General features: G+C 50.6%; 1 protein-coding gene across 4 annotated transcripts in view; it reads right to left on the bottom strand.

The window, feature by feature from the left end:
- The window catches only part of KIF1A (kinesin family member 1A), a 223114-nt gene that overhangs the window by 47972 nt on the left and 158646 nt on the right, over positions 1 to 16496 (bottom strand). For all 4 annotated transcript variants that reach the window (XM_084639637.1, XM_084639634.1, XM_084639635.1 and 1 more), the window contains 7 exons: positions 8890 to 9008; positions 7422 to 7507; positions 6565 to 6703; positions 6159 to 6327; positions 5472 to 5562; positions 3328 to 3446; positions 1858 to 1913 (listed from right to left, as the gene is read on the bottom strand). In XM_084639637.1, the coding sequence (XP_084495763.1) occupies positions 1858 to 1913; positions 3328 to 3446; positions 5472 to 5562; positions 6159 to 6327; positions 6565 to 6703; positions 7422 to 7507; positions 8890 to 9008 (779 nt within the window). The remainder of the gene's footprint in view (positions 1 to 1857; positions 1914 to 3327; positions 3447 to 5471; positions 5563 to 6158; positions 6328 to 6564; positions 6704 to 7421; positions 7508 to 8889; positions 9009 to 16496) is intronic.

The raw sequence follows: 16496 nt of genomic DNA, 5'->3' as shown, positions 1-16496 counted from the left end.
TGGGAACAGGCATGGCAATGCCATTCAGTACTGAGCTCTATGGGTGTCCCCCAGCCATTACACGGACACATTCCCCAGGGGAGGCATGGCTAGAAACCCGAGTAGCAGTGGGATCTTCCACAGCAGTGTCCAGGAACCAACCAGGTTTCAGAGCCTTTCTCACAGCAAGTTCATTACAGGTGGGAGGGGGGTGGGGAAGGGCACAGGGCTGGACTCCTCCCACTCTCACAGCAAGAACAAGGTGGCTGAGCAAAGCAGCAGAGAGAGAGCATGCCCAGAGAGTGCATCCAGAAGTGAGCTGGCTAGCACATCGGGAACCAAATATTTTATCAGCTGGAGGGGTTTTTCATGCTCTTCAGGGTGAAGGGAAGGGAAACAAACAGAAAACCCCAAACAAAGCAAAACAGTTGAGACACAGAGCAGGAGCGAATGGACATTGTGGAGACAGGGGATGCAGTCTGCTTTGCCAATGTTGCACACTTCAGCCCTCTTTAACCACTCCTGAGCTCTCCGAGCCGCTGCTTTAAACAGAAAAGGAGTACTTGTGGCACCTTAGAAACTAACCAATTTATTTGAGCATAAGCTTTCATGAGCTACAGCTCACTTCATCGGATGCAATTCACGAAAATGATGTAGCTCACGAAAGCTTATGCTCAAATAAATTGGTTAGTCTCTAAGGTGCCACAAGTACTCCTTTTCTTTTTGCGAATACAGACTAACATGGCTGTTACTCTGAAACCTGCTTTAAACAGGTGTCCCACTCAAATCAATGTTTGTCAGGACAGATCTGTAGCACACCTCTGCCTAACAAGGAGGCAGGGAGATGTAAGAGTGGAGGAAGTGGAGACACCCCGGGATGGGTATTCTGCAGTCTGGATGCGCACGCCAACGGGAGGCAATTTAATGTCAGTCCAGGAACCCTTTCCTATAGCAAGTGGAATACTCAACAATGAGGTTATAGTGCTAGTGGACCACCAAGGAATGGCTCTTCATGGACGACAACGGCTAGTGAAAGGATGGAGGCATCCCTGCAGGAAGGGAAAGGGATGAGGAAGGATTGCTGGAGTGCAGGAGGTACTCAGCATGCCAGTGGATAGGCCTGCTTCTGAGCTAACAAGATCCTAATGAGCAGACTTGGCAGGTTAAGAGCGCTTTGAATTATCCTACTGCTGATTTCTTGATACTGTCAAGATTTTCTGAGGTCCTGTTCTCTGCTACCGAGTCAACGCAAGGCAGTAACCCTGGTCCAGTAAAAAATCAAACCGCCTGTGCTAGCCATCACTCACTGTGCGGCCCATGGGCCGCTCCAGCCAGCACCCCGCTTTACACTCAGCCATCGCTATCTGGGCCCCTTTCTGCAGCAAATGCAAAAGGCAACGTGGCTAGCATCATCAGGCCTTCCTGTTCATCTCGCCACCAAGACTGTTCTCTAGTGAACATTCCCACAGAAATAGCTCCCCCCACCTGCAACACTGAGGAGTTCCCCAGATGAACAGTTTCTCTGTAGAGCTACACACCATGGCTGGCAACATGGACATGTCAAAGAACCAATACACCACGAATACTAGCTAGCCTGGAATGGTCTCCTTCCCCCCCAGTGGAGTGGCTTGATTTACAGAAGCCATCTTAAGAACGTTATGCAATGCATCAAGCAAAACAGCATGAGAACCCATAGCCTGTTATTGAAACACCATTTCCCACCACACAGACCCTTACTGGGAACAAAACCAGGTGACCATGGTGTTATCGCAGAGCAGTGCAGCAAGGAATGACCAATTCTCCCCCAATTTCCATGTACTTCCAAGTTGTGGCTTCTGAAGCTTAATGTGCTTTAGAAGGGGAAAAACAATGGCCTACCTGGCTTGGACAATGGCATGACCCGGGGGAAGTGGCGTCGGGATGGTCTCAGTGGGCTGTGGAGAGAAGAGACTCAGATGAAAGAACGTATGCAAAATAAATGACTGGTTTAGAGAAGGTAGAGCCAGAGCTCCCCTCCTCAAAACACAGGAACAAGGGGACTCTCTATGAAGTTGAAAGGTAGAAAACTCAAAACCAACAAAAGGATATTGTGACAAAGCTCTGTCCTTGTCTCCTGTGTTTCCTGGTGGATTTCACTAGCCTCAGAGGCTCACTGTGACCCTCCACGTAGCCCTTCTCTCTTTAGAGGCAAGGGTCACAGCTTACTGAACCACTTTCATAGAATATCAGGGTTGGAAGGGACCTCAGGAGGTCATCTAGTCCAACCCCCTGCTCAAAGCAGGACCAATCCCCAATTTTTGCCCCAGATCCCTAAATGGCCCCCTCAAGAATTGAGCTCACAACCCTGGGTTTAGCAGGCCCATGCTCAAACCACTGAGCTATCCCTCCCACTCCATCATAAGTCAGCAAGGGAGGTGAGAAGAAGCAACTCTCCCTTGCAGTCTCTCTTGTCTCCCAGTCTCAGTGATTAATCAGGGAAGGGACAGGCCCACCCTCTACTCTGGGATCCAGCCCAGGGACCCTATTAGTAGCAGCTGTGGTAGCTGACTTTTTGGAAATAGGACATGTACAATTCTCTGGGCCACTTCCCCACAGCAGCCCTCACTCAAAATCTCCTTCACAGTTACCTCAGGGCCTCCTTCCTTGCACCTGATATAGATTTGTACTGCTTAGTTCCTCCAAGAGCATGGCTTCCTCCTACAGCTCCTGACACACACACACCTCACTGACTAACTGGGAGGCTTTTAACTAGTTCCAGCCAGCCCTTGATTGGCTTCAGGTGTCCCAATCAACCTAGCTATTGCCACTGCTTTCTAGAAGGATGTTAATTGGCCCCAGGTGTCTTGATGAACCTGGAGCAACTGCCATTTGGTTACCATGTTATCAGGGATTTGTTTAGCCTGGGGCTAACATACCTGTTCCCCACTACTTTACTATAGCCATCTGGCCTTGCCCCGTCACAATATACTTTTGCAGGCGACATCTCATTAGACTGTGGAAACCACTGCCACATGATGTTGAGGCCAAGAATTTAGGAAGATCCATCTTTATTTTCATACATGTTAGAGGAATGGAAAACTCTGGATTCTTAGTTAAAGCTTCGAGATGCTGAAGAATTCAGTACTGCTAAGCTGTAGATACCAGAGAGTCTTTGCACAGAATTTATAGACCTGATCCACAGCCCAAGGAAACCAATGGAATGATTCCCATTGATTTGGATAGGTTTTATCAGATCCTAGGTCCAGATCCTACATGAGGCTCTGGTTACAGAATTAAAAAATAAGTCTGAGTCAACAAGAGGGGTAAGCCCATCCTCTGGATGTTACCCCTTCCCTACAACACACTGACCTGAGCACGTCCTTGCAGAGAGGAGGGAAGGGATGCTGCTGATAATGCCCAAACACCTCAAACACAATCGGCTGGCTTTTGATGTACTCAATGAACGACTTGGTCACCTCCACTGCAATCTGAGAGAGAGGGGAGCAGGGGACAAGCAACAACACTTTAAAATGACATACAGCAGCAATCCATTCATCTAGGCCCCTATCCAGGAAAGGATTTAAGCATTTGACTTCCACTGGATTATTCACACTCTTAAGGTTACACATGTGATGGATCAGAGCCTTATTAGGTCAGACATCAAACAGACCAGCAACTAAGACACAATACTTTGCTTACCAGTAAATGGTATTTCTCCAAGGAAACAGGCTCAGCTCACCCCTCTGATGGGTTTTTGCTTATGTCATACTTACACAATGATGGCATAATGCTGCTGGTTTATTTTTCCCAAAACTAAGGCAGCCCTTTGATCTATGCAGGAGGAGGAGGAGGGGTGAATATTTCTGCATGGGAGTGGTTTGTCTTCCAGAGCAAAATGGTGAGATAGGCCTTGAGGCTTCTCACGGAGACATTTAGCATCAGAAAAATCTGGACCCATATTGCCAGGGCTTACTACAGAGCTCTACAGCTTTTCTATACCAGGTCCTTGAAGGAGAGGCTAATAACGTCAAAATAAATATGAAGAGCAGGAATAGGAGCCATGACCTTCACCAGCAGGACTGAAGGAACCTTAACAATGGCCTTTATTCTTCTCTCTGGAGCTGGTTTTCCAGGCTTCACCTTTAAGCCAGTCCCAGGCTGTGACAGTGTTTGTGGTCATGTGAGCGTGGACACAGGGAAGAGAAGGGGGAAGGATAACAACCCCTAATGACCTGGTCTTAGGCCAGAGCTAGCCTGCTGTTAGCCTGAGGCCCTGTGCTGCTTCAGAGAGAGATGATTGTTCAGGGGCATGGCAAGTTAGACACAAGGGTCTAGAAAGTTTGGGCTCCTTAGAATATCAGGGTTGGAAGGGACCTCAGGAGGTCATCTAGTCCAACTCCCTGCTCAAAGCAGGACCAATCCCCAGTTTTTGCCCCAGATCCCTAAATGGGCCCCTCAAGGATTAAACTCACAACCCTGAGTTTAGCAGGCCAATGCTCAAACTACTGAGCTATCCCTCCCCTGAAGAGAGTCTTTTGTTTGTTTTCTTTGTAGCACTCTCTGGTTTCTCTGCCATTCTCCTCTCACACAGACACCCTCTTGTCTAGAAGAGACTTAATTTGCTGACAAAAACCTACCCTGGGAAAGTTCAGCAAGGGGGGTGTGACAGAGAGCTGGCTGTAGCACACTGGTCACTGAAGGCTGCAGGTGTAATTGGAGCCTACCAACCTGTTACTGGTGGAGACTACTGACACTTGGGGGGCAGTGCTGGGCTAACAGGTAACTGGCTTAGTTACTGGGAGGATATACAATTGGGAGGACCAGGAAGTAAAAGGGGGAGCTTGGGGGAGGGCAGGGGGCCTGGGTGGAGGAGAGTAGCTGTGTGCTCCTCCCACTGCATACCTGTGCTGTGTCCTGTCCTGTTTGGAAACAGAGGACTACAGGGGCACATGGTGGGCCAGAAACGGACTGTTGGTGTTTGTGACGGAGAACCATGAACACAGGCAAGGCTGTGCTGCTCACTGGGTAGCTGAAGAAGTGCCCGTGACAGTCAGAAGGACACACGCATGGTTTCTTCCCCCACCAAAATACAATCAATGTATTTGTTGCCAGCTGCTGTTCAAGTGTGACATATGTGACAACCCGTTAATTCATGAGGGGGGCATGAAGGAACATTCACGGGGGCATGGCAGGGCCCGAGTCAGGCTCCACGGGGGCAAGGAGGAAGTGCCACCCAGTCCAACCCTGCATCCAGCTCCACTCCATTCCCACCTTCAGCCCCAGCTGCAGCTCCACTCCTGGCCCTGGCCCCAGCCCTGGCCCCAGTCCTGGTTGCGGCTCTACTCTCGGCCGCAGTCCCTGGGCCCCAGCAGGACACGGACAGACTCCCTTATGGGTAAGGAGGGGTGCAACAGAAAAAGTTTGGGGAGTACTGGATTAGAAGGTTTCTATGCTCTGGGCAGACCCTGAATATCACGGGGCAGAGAGAAAACAGCCTGGGCAGTGATACTAACGTTCTGGACATGATAGAACCCTAGAGGTGGCCCTCGTCCTGTGTTCTTCAAGGGCTCCGTTGAAAAGGCCTCATCGTGACGATGGATAAAGCTGCGAAGGGGGGAAGATTGTTACAGCGGCTGTGTGGTCAGCAGGGTGAAATGAGAATGACAGAGTGAGGTGGGAGCCAGCGTAGACTACCCCAGGTCTGAATGAACATGACTCATTTCCCCTCCCCCCAGGGGGCTGCACTCTATAAGTTTAGATTGGCTGCTACAGAAAGCCAGCTCTCCATGGGCCTGATCCACCGCACACTGCCGTCCATGGAAAGACGTCTACTAACTTTAGCAGGCTTTGGATCAGTCCCCATGTGAATGAACAGACTCATTCTGCACTGCGTGCCTCTCTCTCGGTTCTTTCCCTCTTTCATGAGGCAATGGACAAAAATTCAGAAGCGAAGAGGACAGTGTGGCCAATTTAGGTCGAGGCGCTTGCCCTGTTCCATCTCAGGGCTGCCCAGAGACCCCCTGCCATGTAGCCGAGATCCCATTTCATTTAGGAATCTAGCAAGGGCAGGGCGGTTGCATGCCCCTGCTATCTGTTCATGACGCTCCTTGGGGAGTGCAGCCTTCTGACTGAGGCAAAGGCAGAGTGACAGGAAGAGGGAACAAATGCCAGCAGTGCAGAGGGATCTGAGGACATCTCACTTAAACTGGCAGAAGATATCTGCATATTCTGCAGAGATGCTGGAGGCCTGCAGAACAGTCACTCGGAAGGTGAAGATGCTGCCCAGCGTCAGATGGTCCAGAACTGCTTCCAATGGCTCATCTAGAGCAACTTTCTCTGGATTGTTCAGGAGGAGATCATCTGGAGTCACTGCGGAAGGAGGAGAGACATTAGAAAAACTCCAGACAGCATCTGTCAAGACCTAGTGAACGTCCAGCATGCCACACACCAACACAAGCACTGATTTCAATGGAGCTGGCAGTTCACACCCAGCTGAGGCTCTGGCCCTTTGCAATCCAGTGAGCAGTGAAACATTCTTTTGCTTCCTATTAGGTACACAGCTCCCGCCCAAAGCCACTTCCCCCTGGACTAAAACAAGCCTTTCACCTGCACAGGTGTTGTTGTTGACTTCATCTGCAGAAGGTCCGATGTCAGTTATCTGCCCCTGGCCTTCAACAATCCGCAGTTCCTCCTGCGAGGTCCCCGAACGAGACATCCCCGGCATGGGACAGGCCTCAGACTGGAACTGCCAGGCACAAGAGGAAATGGAACAGGGAGGCCGTGTGTGTAGGGAGGCCGTGGTCCTGATGGCACGCTCACCTTGCTAACGGCCATGAGCAGCCTTTCCGTCTCTTGCCTGGTGTGCCTTCCCTTCTGTATTGCGTGGCAGACACCCAGCCAGGCATGAGAGGCCTCAGCTTTTATCTCCCCTACCACAGTAATGGCACCAGTTCTGTGACCGCAACATGTGAAGCCTCAGAGTTAACATATGGCGCACAGATTGGCCGAAGGGACAGGGTCAAGCGGCCCAGGGGATCCGTTATGAGAGAGGGAGCCTTTGGCTGCTACGACATTGTTCAAACCTGACCTAGGTCTGTACTGAGTGACTGTCATCTAGCAGCTGTTCACTGGCCTGCGTGAAATGAACCAGAGGCTCCAGTTCCATTCAGCAAGGGTAGTGCCCACGCCACTCTGCTAGCAGGCCACTGCAGTCACAATGTTTGTACTGGTGTGGCTGAGGCCAACATTCAGGCCCACGAGGGATGTGGTCATCACTCCCTCTCCCATCTCAAAGTGCATCATATCTAGGGCACTCCCATTCTTCTGCAGTCTGAGACCAATAGGATAAAATATTAGGAATGGACTGTTATCAGGATATGAATAATAACAGGAAACAATACGCTCCCCAGCAAGCTAAGTTCACAGAAAGATATTCTCACCTGGGGCTGGCTGCCATACTGTACCTTCTCAAAGTGCTGATCATCAAAGGATATTTTGGCTGTCCCTGACTGCCGTACTCCCGAACCATAATCCGGGGCTTCTTCATCCGCTGAAAGAGGAAACATAGCAAGACATTACAGAAAGGCCAGAAAAAGTCACTCCCAAAGCAGATCGCAGCCAGAGTCAAGGTCTCCTGGATTGTGACCTTTCATACACTGCTCCCTGAGTTTCTTCATCAAGGAACGCTTGAGTGGTCACTGACTGCAGAACTTGATGAAAACCAGTGAATTTCAAAAGGCAATCATGGAAACGTTGCAAGAAGTGCTTTCCAGCCTTTGTTTCAGAGAGATGGTCAACAATTCTGCATTAGCTAACAGCCATCTATGTGCACACTCATCTATAAATTGGTACCAACAGCACCACACTAATGCCCTTGCTAGTTAAGCGGATGATAGCCCAGATCATAAAACCATGACATGACATGGCAGAGTTTTCAGTTTCTTTGCAAGAGCATCCTATTAGAATAGCTGTGTGTGCATGTACATGTTGGGGATGGTGGTTGTACTTGCAGAGCAGAATAAGTACCTGAAACGAAAAATGCAAGAAAAAAGCATTGCTATTAATTTTCCTCAGCCCTAGATTTATCATGAATAGAGACAGATCCTGGTGGAACTGACCCCATCTATGATTCACCTTGCTCAAGGTGACTGATAATTCAGATGGGTCAGTTCCACCAGGGTCGGGCTCTATTTATGATAAATCTATGACATGCCCCACTTCCCCTTGCATACCATGAATGAGAGGTCCTTCCAGATCAGGTTGGATCCAATTGATGGGGAAGCCTGGGACTGAAGAATCGGACAAAATAATTTCCTTCTCACCCCAGGAGATAGCAATTTGTCCCGGTAAGGCATGGATCTTGGAACGTATTGACGCATGCACACGGGGGCTGATGCTGAACTGATTTACACCACATGTAACCCACTGAAGTCAGAAGAGTTGCATGGGGCGGGAGCCGCATACAATATAACCCACAGAGTGATGAGTGCCCTCTTGTGGCAATTCTAATGACAGTACAGGTGATGCCTATTGGCCTACAGCACCCACAATTCCTACCACAGGAAGCTGGATGTCCTTGTATTCCTAGAGCAGGAAGACATTGCATGGTGGTCTGTGAGTGGCATACCTCCCAGCAAATCCCGTGTGTGTGCAATACTGCATGGGCCCACTTTGGGTGGGGGGGGAGTTCTTGTGCACAATGCAACAAGGAGAGCAAGGTCTGAAGAAACGCTTAGGCTAGTGGACTAATGGATTGGTGTCACCAGCCAGAGCACACAGCACGGGGCTCATCACGCTCAGGAAAGGGCATATGTCTCCATGAAATGCAATGGCCCTGAGAACTGGCTCTCCAGACTCACTATGGCACTAGGGCATGGCCAGCTCAGAGCATCTGCCTGCCACTGGAAACCAGTTGCTGCTCACCCACTGTACCTGAGATGGCCTGGACTGCTACGCGCAGGAAGCCCTTCACCTCGCCCTTCTCACTGACAATGGCGACGCGGTGCACCAGCGGCACCGGGTACAGCAGGTTGCTGAGATACACAAATGCCCTGAAAGAGTCAAGTAAAACAGGAGAGGGGTCACTGCACCCCCACCCTGGGGTTTCCAAACACGCTCCATGGCCAGATGGCAGCTGGGCTCACAGTTCACCGCTTACATCACAACATGGTGCTGCAAAGCAAAACTAAAGAAAGGCAGCCAGGGCCAGCCAGAAGTGTGTGTGTGGGGGGGATTCAGCGTGCTTAGGAGAGGCTGGTGTGAGGCAGAGCTACAGTAACATCAGGTTCCTGCGAAAGTGGCAGCGAGTTAGTGAGCACCAGCGTACCTCTCGGCCTGTCATCTCCCATGGGCGCGACAGCGTCGTGGGGAGGGCTGAGGAGGGGGCTGTGTTGGTGCAACAAGGAAGCTAGAAAGAGGACCTCTTGCAGTGGAGAACTGGAGAAATAGGACGGAAGGTGCTGTGAAACAACCACGGGTCTGCTGCAGATTAAAGGGTGTGGGGAGGGGGACAGGCAAGAGGGGATCAGGGTGGGCTGTGGGAGAGGAGGCAGAGGAAGAGAGAGGCAGGAAGGAAAAGGGAAAAAGAGGAGGAGGAAGGAGAGGAGAGAGAGTGAAGGAAAGGAAGTTCTTGGTTAGAGTGCAGAGCCTCCTGCAGACAGGCTGAGAAATGCAGACAACTGTCCAGAGTCTGAGACTGAGAAGCTATTGCAATGGTGGGTTTTCAGCCTGCTTTAAGAGAGGCCCGGCACATCCCCAGTGTATGAAAACCTATCCCCAAGAGGGTCAAGCCTGCCTTCAACCAGGGGTCTGTGTCTGCACCAAGTACAGGGGCCTGCTCAATCAGTGCCCAGCTGGTAGAGCCTCCATGCAACAAGCACCCACCTTGTGAATGCACCTGGCTCCTCCGAATCAATCACCCTGCGGCGTGCTAAATAGTACCCTACTGCCATGGAAATCAGCACGGCTGCCTGCGGTGTAAAGACTGCTTGATGGGCCCTATGCACCATGTGACACCAGACAGGGAGCGAACAGTGCTCAGTGAGTCACATCCAGGAACCACAGGCCAGAACCTCAGCTGGTGTAAATCAATGGAGTCCCACTCACTATGCTATTTACCCCAGCTGAGGATTTTGCCCTGCGAGTTCAATGCCCAGGCAGCAGGGCAGTTTGTCAGTTTGACTGTGCTTGATTGTTTGAAAAGTGTGAATTGGGAGTGCTTTCTTCCAGGGGAGCCTTGAGTGGGCCTGACTGTTATAAAAAGGCAGCCAGCTGTGAACCAGCTGAGCGGCGAACAGTGGAGAGGCTAAGAGAGGGAGTTCGCCTTGGGAGAGCCCACTGAGGCTTACATCTTGCAGGCTTCTCTGAGTAGTTACAACAACTCCTGAGGAAGCTCGTAGAAGGAAGGTAATATGGATGGCGAGCGTTCAGCTGTTGTTACCTGCACAGGATGTGCCATGTTTGTCTTTCTTCCACAGGACAGAAGCGACTTTGTCTGCACAAAGTGCAAGCTGGTCTCCATATTGGAAGAGAAGGTTCAAGGTCTGGAGAAACAAGTATCGATCCTGCAGTGCATAAGAGAAACTGAAGATTTCCTGGACAGACGTCAGGATATGCTTCTATGGACACAACATTCTGAAGATTCAGAGCAGGCTGCACAGCAGGGACAGAAGGACGGTGAAGAAATTTGGCAGCATGTGACCTCCAGAAGAAGAAAGGGGAGCATCCATGTACCAGCAATGCAGATACAGGTAAGTAACCATTTTCATGTTCTCTCCACAGGTACTAATGCGGAGAGTGGACTAGATGATACATCTGAGGGAAGGGAACAGAAAGAGACTCCGCCGATTGGAAGGCATGAGATGCACTGTCCTAGGGATGGGGGTTCCACGACCACCGCTCCCAAGAGGAGGAGGTGGGTGGTGGTGGTCGGGGACTCCCTCCTCAGAGGGACTGAGTCATCTATCTGCCGCCCCGACTGGGAAAACCGAGAAGTCTGCTGCTTGCCAGTAGCTAGGATTCACGATGTGATGGAGAGACTGCCGAGACTCATCAAGCCCTCGGATCACTACCACTTCCTGCTTCTCCACGTGGGCACCAATGATACTGCCAAGAATGACCTTGAGCGGATCACTGCAGACTATGTGGCTCTGGGAAGAAGGATAAAGGAGTTTGAAGCGCAAGTGGTGTTCTCACCATCCTCCCTGTGGAAGGAAAAGGCTCGGGTAGAAACCGTCGAATCGTGGAAGTCGAAGAATGGCTACGCAGGTGGTGTTGGAGAGAAGGCTTTGGATTCTTTGACCATGAGATGGTGTTCCAAGAAGGAGGAGTGCTAGGCAGAGATGGGCTCCACCTAACGAAGAGAGGGAATAGCATCTTCACAATCAGGCTGGCTAACCTAGTGAGGAGGCCTTTAAACAAGGTTCACCGGGGGAAGGAGACCAAAGCCCTGAGGTAAGTGGGGACGTGGGATACCGGGAGGAAGCATGAGCAGGAGAGCGCAAGACGCGAGGACTCCTGCCTCATACTGAGAAAGCAGGACGATCAGCGAATTATCTTAAGTGCCTATACACAAATGCAAGAACCCTGGAGAACAAGCAGGGAGAACTTGAAGTCCTGGCACAGTCAAGGAATTATGATGTGATTGGAATCACAGAGACTTGGTGGGATAACTCACATGACTGGAGTACTGTCATGGGTGGATATAAACTGTTCAGGAAGGACATGCAGGGCAGAAAAGGTGGGGGAGTTGCAGTGTATATAAGAGAGCAGTATGACTGCTCAGAGCTCTGCTATGAAACTGCAGAAAAACCTGAGAGTCTCTGGATTAAGTTTAGAAGTGTGAGCAACAAGGCTGATGTCGTGGTGAGAGTCTGCTATAGACCACCGGACCAGGGGGATCAGGTGGATGAGGCTGTCTTCCGGCAACTCACGGAAGTTACTAGATTGCAGGCCCTGGTTCTCATGGGAGACTTCAATTACCCTGATATCTGCTGGGAGAGCAATACAGCGGTGGACAGACAATCCAAGAAGTTTTTGGAAAGTGTAGGGGACAATTTCCTGGTGCAAGTGCTGGAGGAACCAACTAGGGGCAGAGGTCTTCTTGACCTGCCGCTCACAAACAGGGAAGAATTAGTAGGGGAAGCAAAAGTGGCTGGGAACCTGGGAGGCAGTGACCATGAGATGGTCGAGTTCAGGATCCTGACATAAGGAAGAAAGGAGACCAGCAGAATATGGACCCTGGACTCAGAAAAGCAGGCTTTGACTCCCTCAGGGAACTGATGGGCAGGATTCCCTGGGAGAATAACATGAGGGGTAAAGGAGTCCAGGAGAGCTGGCTGTATTTTAATGCATCCTTATTGAGGTTGCAGTAACAAACCATCCCGATGCGTAAAAAGAATAGTAAATATGGCAGGCGACCAGCTTGGCTTAACAGTGAAATCCTTGCTGATCTTAAACACAAAAAAGAAGCTTACAAGAAGAGGAAGATTAGACAAATGACCAGGGAAGAGTATAAAAATATTGTTCAGGCATGCAGGAGTGAAATCAGGAAGGCCTAATCACACTTGGGGTTGCAACTGGCAAGAGATGTTAAGAGTAACAAGTAGGGTTTCTTCAGGTATGTTAGCAACAAGAAGAAAGTCAAGGAAAGTGGGGGCCCCTTACAGAATGGGGGAGGCAACCTAGTGACAGAGGATGTGGAAAAAGCTAATGTAGTCAACGTTTTTTTTGCCTCTGTCTTCACGAACAAGGTCAGCTCCCAGACTACTGCACTGGGCAGCACAGCATGGAGAGGAGGTGACCAGCCCTCTGTGGAGAAAGGAGTGGTTTGGGACTATTTAGAAAAGCTGGACGAGTACAAGTCCATGGGACCAGATGCGCTGCATCCGAGAGTGCTAAAGGAGTTGGCGGATGTGATTGCAGAGCCATTGGCCATTATCTTTGAAAACTCATGGCGGTCAGGGGAGGTCCGAGACGACTGGAAAAAGGCTAACGTAGTGCCCATCTTTAAAAACGGGAAGAAGGAGCATCCAGGGAACTACTGGCCAGTCAGCCTCACCTCAGTCCCCGGAAAAATCATGGAACAGGTCCTCAAGGAATCAATTCTGAAGCACTTAGAGGAGAGGAAAGTGATCAGGAACAATCAGCATGGATTCACTAAGGGCAAGTCATGCCTGACTAATCTAATTGCCTTCTGTGACGAGATAACTGGCTCTGTGGATGAGGGGAAAGCAGTGGATGTGTTATTCCTTGACTTTAGCAAAGCTTTCGACACTGTCTCCCATAGTATTCTTGCCAGCAAGTTAAAGAAGTATGGGCTGGATGAATGGACTCTATGGTGGATATAAAGCTGGCTGGATCGTCGGGCTCAACAGGTAGCGATCAATGGCTCCATGTCTAGTTGGCAGCCGGTATCAAGCGGCGTGCCCCAAGGGTTGGTCCTGGGGCCGGTTTTGTTCAATATCTTCATTAATGATCTGGAGGATGGCGTGGATTGCACCCTCAGAAAGTTTGCAGATGACACTAAACTGGGAGGAGAGGTACATACGCTGGAGGGTAGGGATAGGATAGAGAGGGACCTAGACAAATTAGAGGATTAGGCCAAAAGAAATCTGATGAGGTTCAACAAGGACAAATGCAGAGTCCTGCACTTAGGACAGAAGAATCCCATGCACCGCTACAGACTAGGGACCAAGTGGCTAGGCAGCAGTTCTGCAGAAAAGGACCTAGGGGTTACAGTGGATGAGAAGCTGGATATGCCCTTGTTGCCAAGAAGGCCAATGTCATTTTGGGCTGTATACGCAGGGGCACTGCCAGCAGATCGAGGGACGTGATCGTTCCCCTCTATTTGCCATTGGTGAGGCCTCATTTGGAGTACTGTGTCCAGTTGTGGGCCCCACACTACAAGACTGATTTAAAAAAATTGGAAAGCGTCCAGCAGAGGGCAACAAAAATTATTAGGGGACTGGAACACATGACTTATGAGGAGAGGCTGAGGGAACTGGGATTGTTTAGTCTGCGGAAGAGAAGAATGAGGGGGGATTTGATAGCTGCTTTCAGCTCTCTGAAAGGGGGTTCAAAAGAGGATGGATCTGGACTGTTCTCAGTGGTAGTAGATGACAGAACAAGGAGTAATGGTTTCAGTTTGCAGTGGGGAAGGTTTAGGTTGCATATTAGGAAAAACTTTTTCACTAGAAGGGTGGTGAAGCACTGGAATGCATCACCTAGGGAGGTGGTGGAATCTCCTTCCTTAGAGGTTTTTAAGGTCAGGCTTGACAAAGCCCTGGCTGAGATGATTTAGTTGGGGATTGGTCCTGCTTTGAGCAGGGGGTTGGACTAGATGACCTCCTGAGGTCCCTTCCAACCCTGATATTCTATGATTCTATGATCCCTGAATGCATGAGTAATGATGCTGACACCTCACTGTACCAATTATAAATAGTGGCCAGCAGGAGGCGGACTGAGACCTGGAGCCCTCCCCTGAGCACTCCCTGGCAGAGAAGCTGCCTGTCAGGCTGGTGGGGAGAGCCCCTTTCCTTGGCCAGACCAGCGTGAGTTCCATCCTGCCACCCAGAAATCAGTAGGGCTCTAGCTCTAGTAGGGCTCTCTTTATGCAAACGTGGTCCTCATGGAGGGTTCGGTTGTGCCCTGGCTCCACACAGCCATTTGGGGAGCACACGGAAGTGGGGGCTGCCAACTCACTGCACAGCCACGTTGGGCCCTGCTGGATGGTGACTCTGGGTGCTGGGGCTGCCTGCCCTCCACCAGCCAGGGGACCCGGAGGAGGGGTGGTGAGTGAACACTGGCTCTACCCCCATTCACTGGCTGGCTGACGCAAGAAGAGGAGTGTGCTACGTTGTCAATGGCTGCAGGAAATCACTTTCTCCCCCACTCCCTCAGGACAATCATGTCTGCCTGAGTCACAGGTGCCTTCCCTCTGTCCCCTGGGCTCAGCCTAGGGCTCAGTCTCACCCTAACTAAACGAGCAAGCAGCACAATGACTACGTTCATGTACACGGAGAAGCTGGAGGCTGCCTGGAGCCCCAGGATTTCCAGACGAATGATCTGCTCCTGAGCAGATCTGCAATCCTACAAGAACATTTCCCAGCCCTTGAGACCCCACCCGGGCTCAGTACTTGGGAGGCAGCGCCTTTGGATGGTAATTGGCTGCAATCTCTCGCTGCTATTGCCTCTGTATGGTGACCCAGGGCAACATTTTCAAGAGTGGCCAGTGCCTTGGAGCACTTCGGTTTCTGGTTGTCCAAGCCGGGGATCTGGTGCTGGCAAGAGTCACAGATGGTTACCTACTCCAGTGCACCAGGAAGAACCGGATCAGTAGAGGAATGGAGTACATCTGGTCTGCACTTTAACACCTGGGTGAAACTGTACTCGGATGAGAACATTAATTCTGGACAGTAACTGAATCTTCACCTGGCATTGGTGCTGACTGAAGATTGCATCCCTACTCTCTGACCCTTTACATTGTGAAAGTAGAAAAAGTTCTGAGAGAGAAAGGCAGCCAAAGAGAGAGGAAGACAGCTGCAGTTTGTGCTGTCTCCTTGGTGGTACTCACGTCATGTAGGCAACCCCAATCTAATCTGAACACATCCAGGATAAGAGAGGACACTAGAGTGGAGACGGGGCTGTAGGTGATCTTAGTTCTGGGGGATCAGTTTTGCCTTGTGCAGGGCACACTCTGGAGCAGACTCCTGATATATGTAACAGGTGACTTTTAATGTTGAAAACCTGCACATTTAAACTTCATCCTTAAAACCGTAGGCCTGGCAGCATCACACTTCCCCTTTCAGCACGGTCATCGGAAGGCTTTTACCAATTTACCGTCTCTTCTTGACTGAGGAATAAACTGCTAAGATTCTACCTGTAACTAGACCAGAATTTCGGAACGCAGCCCAGAGCCCAGTCTCAGCCAGATGCACCAACCCCTCTTCGCTGTTGAAAGGACATTTTCAGATGGCCATCGCTGGAGCTAGAACCAGAACCTTGACAAGGATTGGAAGCCAAGGCAGAATGTGGCACACCCATTGGTCTAGGCTACCCAGAACCTGGGCCGCCACATTCTGAAGAGTTTGAAGCCTCTCTGTGGTCTCCCTAGAACCACAGAAATATAGGGCTAGATGGGACGCTAAGAGGCCATCTCATCCTTCCCCTCTGCGCTGAGATAATGTTGCAGGAAGCCTAGCCTTGCAGTGGTGTAAACAAGTATCCCCATGGCTAGGCCCACACTGCAGTCTGCTGGGGATAGGTCCTTGCTGGCCACTGCCTCTATTTAGGAGCAGCAGACTGTTCACCAGCCTCTCAGGACTGCACCTCCCCTTGACGATCAGAGGGCAGATGCTCTCAAACAGTGGGCAAGGCCATGGATCACGTCAGCTCCTCAAAATGCTTCCCCCTTTCCTATCCACACCACCTCTGACTCGTAGTGAGCCTGCTCAGCTGCCTTCCATCCAGGGTCTGAGTTCTTTCACAAAGCTGCAGCATGCCTTTGTCCAGGGTGATGAGAACAGGCAGCAAAAGTGGGA

This window comes from Lepidochelys olivacea, assembly GCF_965140295.1.
Source record: "Lepidochelys olivacea isolate rLepOli2 genome assembly, chromosome: 9".
In the NCBI taxonomy this organism is placed as follows: Eukaryota; Metazoa; Chordata; order Testudines; family Cheloniidae; genus Lepidochelys; species Lepidochelys olivacea.
The sequence above is the reverse complement of the archived record's forward strand: the minus strand, read 5'-3'. Positions and strand labels throughout refer to the sequence as shown.